At 42.8% G+C, this 8,910-nt stretch overlaps 1 protein-coding gene across 1 annotated transcript; it reads right to left on the reverse strand.

Annotated features, from left to right (window-relative positions):
* Window positions 1-4,495: 4,495 nt before the first annotated feature.
* LOC138854881 (pro-resilin-like) lies at window positions 4,496-5,340 on the reverse strand. The gene is made up of 3 exons (XM_070100461.1): window positions 5,266-5,340; window positions 5,039-5,155; window positions 4,496-4,826 (listed from the first exon to the last, which is right to left on the reverse strand). The coding sequence occupies exons 1-3, from the start codon at window positions 5,275-5,277 to the stop codon at window positions 4,539-4,541; spliced, it is 417 nt and encodes a 138-aa protein (XP_069956562.1). The 5' UTR covers window positions 5,278-5,340; the 3' UTR covers window positions 4,496-4,538.
* Between the last annotated feature and the right edge of the window lie 3,570 nt (window positions 5,341-8,910).

Here is an 8,910-nt window from a genome sequence, read left to right on the forward strand (position 1 = left end):
AGATGAGTGTCTAGAGGACTCCAACTCTACTGCCATTGGTCCATGACCCTGGTCATGGACCGGGCCGCAGGGGAGTTGACCCCCGGAACACCCTCCACGTATTCTCTAGTGGAAGAAAATAAGCGCTGCTTGGTCAAAACAAAATAACATGTTAATGGGAGAGCACTGCAGCAGGTCAACTGCCTTACTACCTGGAGTTTTTACCTGGAGAGAGTTCCGGGGGTCAACGCCCCCGCGGTCCGGACTGTGACTAGGCCTCCTGGTGGATCAGAGCCTGATCAACCAGGCTGTTACTGCTGGCTGCTAGGCAGGTCCTAGCATAGAAAAATGATCATTATGAAGCTATTAATTGCAAATGTCAAAACGAGAATTTAATGTTGAAAGAGATTCATAAAAAAAATATATCTGATCGGAATGTTTTCTGAACGTCTTTACAGATGATTTGAAAAAAATCGTAACAGCTAATGTAGGAATGAAGGGGATTTTGACAAACGAATATTTTATTACCAGCTGATGAAATATTTACACAAATTATAATTAACATTGTATTTCACTTGTAGCCCACCAGTCAAGAAAGTTTTAATATCTAAAAGAGAGAACAAAGAAAGCTCACGTTAGAATATACAAAAAACTTATGTATATATCCCGTATTGCACATTTATAAAAGTCTGTGTTGCATTTAAAGAACTGAGAATGTGCAGTGTTTCAGGTATGTTGAGTCTCGTCAACACCCCCAACAGAGCCTGGCGAGGTGCTGCCTTGGTCTCGTCAACACCTCCAACAGAGCCTGGTGAGATGCTGCCTTGGTCTCGTCAACACCCCCAGCAGAGCCTGGTGAGATGCTGCCTTGGTCTCGTCAACACCTCCAACAGAGCCTGGTGAGGTGCTGCCTTGGTCTCGTCAACACCCCCAACAGAGCCTGGCGAGGTGCTGCCATGGTCTCGTCAACACCCCCAACAGAGCCTGGCGAGGTGCTGCCTTGGTCTCGTCAACACCCCCAACAGAGCCTGGCGAGGTGCTGCCTTGGTCTCGTCAACACCTCCAACAGAGCCTGGTGAGGTGCTGCCTTGGTCTCGTCAACACCCCCAACAGAGCCTGGTGAGGTGCTGCCATGGTCTCGTCAACACCCCCAACAGAGCCTGGCGAGGTGCTGCCTTGGTCTCGTCAACACCCCCAACAGAGCCGGGCGAGGTGCTGCCTAGGCCTCGCCAACACCCCCAACAGAGCCTGGCGAGGTGCTGCCTTGGTCTCGTCAACACCCCCAACAGAGCCTGGCGAGGTGCTGCCTTGGTCTCGTCAACACCTCCAACAGAGCCTGGTGAGGTGCTGCCTTGGTCTCGTCAACACCCCCAACAGAGCCTGGTGAGGTGCTGCCATGGTCTCATCAACACCCCCAACAGAGCCTGGTGAGGTGCTGCCTTCGTCTCGTCAACACCCCCAACAGAGCCTGGCGAGGTGCTGCCTTGGTCTCATCAGCACCCCAACAGAGCCTGGCGAGGTGCTGCCATGGTCTCATCAGCACCCCAACAGAGCCTGGCGAGGTGCTGCCATGGTCTCGTCAACACCCCCAACAGAGCCTCGCGAGGTGCTGCCTTGGTCTCATCAGCACCCCAACAGAGCCTGGCGAGGTGCAGCCTTGGTCTCCAACAGAGCCTGGCGAGGTGCTGCCTTGGTCTCGTCAACACCCCCAACAGAGCCTGGCGAGGTGCAGCCTTGGTCTCATCAACACACCCCAACAGAGCCTGGCGAGGTGCAGCCTTGGTCCCAACACACTAACAGAGCCTGGCGAGGTGCAGCCTTGGTCCCATCAACACCCCAACAGAGCCTGGCGAGGTGCAGCCTTGGTCTCATCAGCACCCCAACAGAGCCTGGCGAGGTGCAGCCTTGGTCTCAACACCCCAACAGAGCCTGGCGAGGTGCAGCCTTGGCCCCATCAACACCCCAACAGAGCCTGGCGAGGTGCAGCCTTGGTCTCATCAGCACCCCAACAGAGCCTGGTGAGGTGTTGCCTTGGTCTCAACACCCCAACAGAGCCTGGTGAGGTGCTGCCTTGGTCTCAATACCCCAACAGAGCCTGGCAGGTGAGTTCATCGCTGCCACCATCTTCACACCATTACATGGCAGTTCACGTGCGACTTTAGAGGACATAACCTTCCAGTTCCAGTGAAAGTGTTTCTTAAATACTTTCCCCTTACGCTTGCAATTTTTTTTTTTATTTCCTAATCTAAAACTTTATCAAAATTGAAGACTGTGATTCTTTGCACTAAATATAATTATCTTTGTTCACAACACTCGTCTCTCCTCTTGATGCCTGTGAGGAACTCTTGATCCAAGGGACTGAACTTCCCCCTCCCCTCCTTGGATCTAAAATAAGTCTCATTCCTAAGAGTTCTATGGTCCCGTTGGTTTTAGAACTTAACATGCCTGGATAGGAGCTCATAAAATAATCGTCCAGGTCACATTAATGTACTTAGTGACTGCTGGGATCAACCAGTCCCCGAACTCCTTGATATACTTAAAAGTAACGGTATACTCTGCTAATTGCTTGAGCGAAATATTGCTGAAGATGTATACTGCCACAATGGAAATACTAACAGGGTTCATTGCTTATTTCACAAGTGTATTTGGATCAGAACGAACATTAGGAAGAGAAATAGAAGCAGGGAGAAGGAAGAGGAAAAAGATCTAGAAGAGTGAGAGGGCGAGAATTAGGAAGATTATATAGGGATTAGAGGTGAACGACTCCCGCGAAGGGATGGGGAGTTAGATGACAAAGAGGATTGATGGCAGAGGACCAGTCAAGTGAGAGATAGAAAATAATGGTTATGATGATCGAAGCTCTTCTGTCAGTAATGTGCTATTTTTTTATTCTTTTCCCCTGTAATGCTACTGACATCATAACTTGGTCTCCGATATATTAATAGCGAGTATTAAATAAGATCAGTTTAACTCTACTTGATCTACCAATAAAATGTTCAGGTTACTTTATGGGACTGAAAAACAAATCTGTGATACCAGTGAGCGAACATGAATTATCTCTTAACAGTTGAAAGTAATTTAGAGACTTTCCGTATTTCCATGGCTTACACTTTATTGTTTCTTGTGGTCATTGCCTCAAGCTAAAATGTTCTCATATAGTCTTCCAGCTCCATCCTATAGAGCTGCAGCTCCAATTGACATTTTATAAATAATTCGATTTCAGTACTTTCTTAGAATTTGACTCCTACTTTTTAATTGAGGAAATTTTGTAAAGGTTTAAGGGTATATCTAAGTGACAATATATATTTATGATTTGCTTTACCTTAGCTGCCAGAGTCATCCCAAGTAATTACGCCGTAAAGGAAGACTCTCCGGGTCCTCCTTTATGGTAGAAGTTCAGGGACACTGCTACGTGCTGCAGGCGCTCAGATGAGGCAGGCAACAAGCCTGCCTCATCTATCTTTTGCTTGGTGATACTGATATTCACTAATGGTTTATGTAAATACGAATTAGGAGTGTTTAACTACATAACATAATTTCTTGTAATAATCTTTAATTGAACATTGCTGTCTTTGGGGCAAGTGTGCTCTTAAGTTCCTCGAAGAGTTGGGTGAAAAACTCATCATAGAAACCAAGGACCACAGGGCGGCCAGCTTCCTCTTTCAGGGATTGTGTTGCGATCCAGAGGGAAAATGCCTGCAGCATTCTGGACATGCGGCCCACCGCCGGGGAGCTGGATGACTGTTGTTCTTCGTATGCTGCATCATTTCCTTTTGGTTTACAAAAGATGAATGTATGGTGAAAGATACTATTACCAGTGAAGTCCTCTGTACAGGCATCAATTACGTCAGGGTTAAGTTTGAGGCACTGTATATAGTCTACCAAAGTGAACAACTCACTATTTTATATTATTGGGTTTCTAAGTTTTATTGTGGATGATTAGAGGCATCTGTGTTTAACCTTATCGTTCTCCTGGTACTGAAGCTTGGCTTTGCCTTACTCCGTCAAGTGTGAGTGTGCGCTGTGGTTCAGCACACGAGTTACTAATGTGGTCTTTTCTACAGGCATATTTATGCTTCCGTTAAACAATAGGCAAGCCTCCAGTTATCTCCCCAGTGTAGCCTCGATCACATCCCACAGAGTATCTTGTTACCCTCTGCCTCCTAGAGTCACGTAAGGTCTTATGGTTACCACTGCGACATATGCGTTGTATTTTTTGAAAAAATGGGAGATATTGTATTAGCTAGATGTGGTCTCTATTGGTAGTATAAACCTTATGGCGTTGCCCTGTTCCCTGGCGCTGCAGCATATGTATGTATTGCAAATGGATATCATGAGCCTACACATGTAAATTTACAGAAGTCTTTACTGTATCAAACCTGACATTTCATCAAGTGGCGCTGGTAGGTTCATGGAGACAAAAGCCAAGAAAATATTATTCTTGGACTTCTTCCCGAATCATTACATTTAGGTAAACTTTAAAGATATTTATTGAATTTATTACATTATATTTGTATTTATATAAATAGACCATAAGAGATTATCAGTGTTTCAATAAATTAAGCATAACTGGGATCAGGCTTGTAGATGGGTGTTGGCTTGTAGCTAGGAGTTGGTTTGTAACTGGGCTGGTAGGCTGGGTACTGGGCTTCACCCACATATTCCACTTGAGCCACGTAGCCTGAGTCACCGTTCACAGTGTATGAAACTCTCTGCAGACGACCATCAGGAAGCAGCACGTAGTAGTTCCCCTGAGTATTGTAGCCGTCACGGGATTCTTGATGTCCAAAGTCGTTACCTGATGGGTCGTCCTTCACGGCATAGTTGAAGTCATATTTGGGATGACCCTGGAAGCAAAGGTAAAGCTTTTCATTCTCCCAAAAAATTACACTAGATTTTCACATGCTGCTAATCTAGTCAGTTTCATAAAATTCTGAACATAGAGTGGCGCTCTCGTCACAAAAATGTTTATGAAATGACATTTATCACAAGATATGGACGTTAGTCGACAACACTTGTCCTATTATATTTTTTATGCAACATACAGGTATAAACCTACAGTATGGATGGGGACTCCGTAAGACGGAGCAGGATGGCTGTAAGGAGGAGATGGAGGGCTGTAAGACGGGGGAGACTCGGCCAAGGCAACGGCCACGAAGGCTGCCACTATGAAGCTCTGAAAATCATTGCAATATATTCCAAAATAAACATCAAAGAAAGGATGAAGAATTTTTTAGATTGCTCACATGCGTTTATCAAATATTTTTGTTCAATCCAACAAATTACCTTAAGTAGCATGTTATTGGTATATGAAGTAGAGTTCAATTGATGTTCATTGATGCACTCTCGTTGTTTATATACTCGAGACTCCACCCACAGTGTGACGTCAGTAGCAATACATTGAAGGCAACCCATTTTACACTTACAGAAATATCGCGCACAGTTGACCCCGACGTGTGACCATCATATAGACCTTCTCATCCTCCTACTTTTCCTTCTCTTCCTTCACCTCATCGTCCACAGTTCAATAGTATCAATAGTAATTTATATGCTAGCAGGCTTCCTCTTAAACACAGAGATTTGTTGGAAACCAGTTTGGTCTGATACTTATATTATATTTTAATTTTAAGAGTGGACGGGTAAGTCAGTGGAAGGTCTCGGATGACCAAAAGCTCCAGTGGCGGGTCAGGAAACAATTGTCCTGTTTCCTGACGAATCTTACCAAACCTCTTGCTTTCGTACGGATAATATGCCATAAACTTTAACAGAAAAATATATGACTGAATCATCGTTCATGTATGTTATCAAGTTTCTAAGTTTGCCAAAAATTTGTTCTAGACATGGTACTGATTTTGTGTCTGCAGAATCACAGATCTGGAATTGTTTTTACTTATTTTAATGAGGAAGCTGTATGCTATTTAAGGTTACAAAGCCTCTCAGAACTGGGAGGAAAAAAGGTGTCTCGGTTATTGATTCAAGAAGCCAATACTCACCCTCCACTCTTGAAGGCTCTTCTTACTAACTACAGGCCCTCCATTTTATTGTAGCAACGTTTCACTCTCCAGGAGCTTTATCAAGCTGTTACAAACAGCCCATGGACACAGAGGGCATATATAGGCTTAGAGTGAAGTGTAATACTAGTGGTAGTAGTAGTAGTAGTAGTGATACAAGTTGTAGTATTAGTGATACAAATTGTAGTAGTAGTAGTAATACAATATGGTAGAACAATGAACTTGCACATGAGTAGCAGGATATAAAAACTATTACTTGGGTAACTTAAAAGCTTTTATATTCTTTTACTCATGTGAAAGTTAATTGTTCTACCATATTGTATTACTACTACTACTACTACAACTTACATCACTACTACTACCACTACCACTAGTACTGCACCTCACTCTGAGCCTATATATACCCTCTGTGTCCATGTACTGTTTGTAACGGCTTGACAAAGCTCCTGGAGAGCGAAACGTTGCCATAATAAAAATGTCTCATTAGCTGCACTTGTGTCCTTTTACTTTACATATTGTCGGTAATTCTACCAGTATATATACAATCTCCTTTCTAGTATTATAATAATAAGGTATTAAAAGGACCCCAATGGAAATAAGTCACTCTGACTTTTTTGTGTTATCCCAGGTTCTCTACACATATGCTGTTATGTATGATACTCTATGTAACTGTATTCATGTATACCTGAATAAACTTACTAAGTTTAAAAAAATAGACTGGTAAAAATGGAGAAAATACTGGTGAATGGGGAAACTGTTCTTAACTACAGAATTGATGCAGTACAGTACAACAACAGTACAGTACAGAAACAGTACAGCAACAGTACAGTACAGAAACAGTACAGCACAGCAACAGTACAGTACAGCAACAGTACAGTACAGCAACAGTACAGTACAGCAACAGTACAGTACAGCAACAGTACAGTACAGCAACAGTACAGTACAGCAACAGTACAGTACAGCAACAGTACAGTACAGCAACAGTACAGTACAGCAACAGTACAGTACAGCAACAGTACAGTACAGAAACAGTACAGCACAACAACAGTACAGTACAGCAACAGTACAGTATAACAACAGCACAGTGCAACAACAGCACAGTACAGCAACAGTACAGAACAGCAACAGTAGAGTACAGCAATAGTACAGTACAACAACAGTACAGTACAACAACAGTACAGTACAGCAACAGTACAGAACAGCAACAGTACAGTACAGCAAGAGTACAGTACAACAACAGTACAGTACAGTAACAGTACAGTACAGTAACAGTACAGTACAGTAACAGTACAGTACAGTAACAGTACAGTATAGTAACAGTACAGTACAGTAACAGTACAGTAACAGTACAGTACAGTAACAGTACAGTACAGTAACAGTACAGTACAGTAACAGTACAGTACAGTAACAGTACAGTACAGTAACAGTACAGTACAGTAACAGTACAGTACAGTAACAGTACAGTACAGCAACAGCACAGTAGAGCAACAGTACAGTACAACAACAGAACAGTACAACAACAGTACAGTACAACAACAGTACAGTACAACAGTACAGTACAACAACAGTACAGTACAACAACAGTACAGTACAACAACAGTACAGTACAGCAACAGTACAGTACAACAACAGTACAGTACAACAACAGTACAGTACAACAACAGCACAGTACAGCAACAGTACAGTACAACAACAGCACAGTACAGCAACAGTACAGTACAACAACAGTACAGTACAACAGTACAGTACAGCAACAGTACAGTACAGCAACAGTACAGTACAACAACAGTACAGTACAACAACAGTACAGTACAGCAACAGTACAGTACAACAACAGTACAGTACAACAACAGTACAGTACAACAACAGTACAGTACAACAACAGTACAGTACAGCAACAGTACAGTACAACAACAGTACAGTACAACAACAGTACAGTACAGCAACAGTACAGTACAACAACAGTACAGTGCAACAACAGTACAGTACAGCAACAGTACAGTACAACAACAGTACAGTACAGCAACAGTACAGTACAACAGTACAGTACAACAACAGTACAGTACAACAACAGAACAGTACAACAACAGTACAGTACAACAACAGCACAGTACAGCAACAGTACAGTACAGCAACAGTACAGTACAGCAACAGTACAGTACAACAACAGAACAGTACAACAACAGTACAGTACAACAACAGCACAGTACAGCAACAGTACAGAACAACAACAGTACAGTACAACAACAGAACAGTACAACAACAGTACAGTACAACAACAGTACAGTAAAACAACAGTACAGTACAACAACAGTACAGTACAACAACAGTACAGTACAACAACAGTACAGTACAACAACAGTACAGTACAACAACAGTACAGTACAGTACAACAACAGTACAGCACAACAACAGTACAATACAACAACAGTACAGTACAACAACAGTACAGTACAACAACAGTACAGTACAGTACAACAACAGTACAGTACAGTACAACAACAGTACAGTACAACAACAGTACAGTACAACAACAGTACAGTACAACAACAGTACAGTACAACAACAGCACAGTACAACAACAGTACAGTACAACAACAGTACAGTACAACAACAGTACAGTACAACAACAGTACAGTACAGTACAACAACAGTACAGCACAACAAGAGTACAATACAGCAACAGTACAGTACAACAACAGTACAGTACAGCAACAGTACAGTACAACAACAGTACACTACAACAACAGTACACTACAACAACAGTAGAGTACAACAACAGTACAGTACAACAACAGTTCAATACAACAACAGTACAATACAACAACAGCACAGTACAACAACAGTACGGTACAACAACAGTACAGTACAACAACAGTTCAGTACAACAACAGTACAGTACAACAACAGTACAGTACAA

Source organism: Cherax quadricarinatus, chromosome 72 (genome assembly GCF_038502225.1).
Source record: "Cherax quadricarinatus isolate ZL_2023a chromosome 72, ASM3850222v1, whole genome shotgun sequence".
NCBI lineage: Eukaryota > Metazoa > Arthropoda > Malacostraca > Decapoda > Parastacidae > Cherax > Cherax quadricarinatus.

Coding starts and splice junctions, on each gene's coding strand:
- LOC138854881 (XM_070100461.1), bottom strand. Junction 4,827..5,038: donor ACGGAGTCCCCATCCATACT/GTAGGTTTATAC, acceptor CTTTGCTTCCAG/GGTCATCCCAAATATGACTT.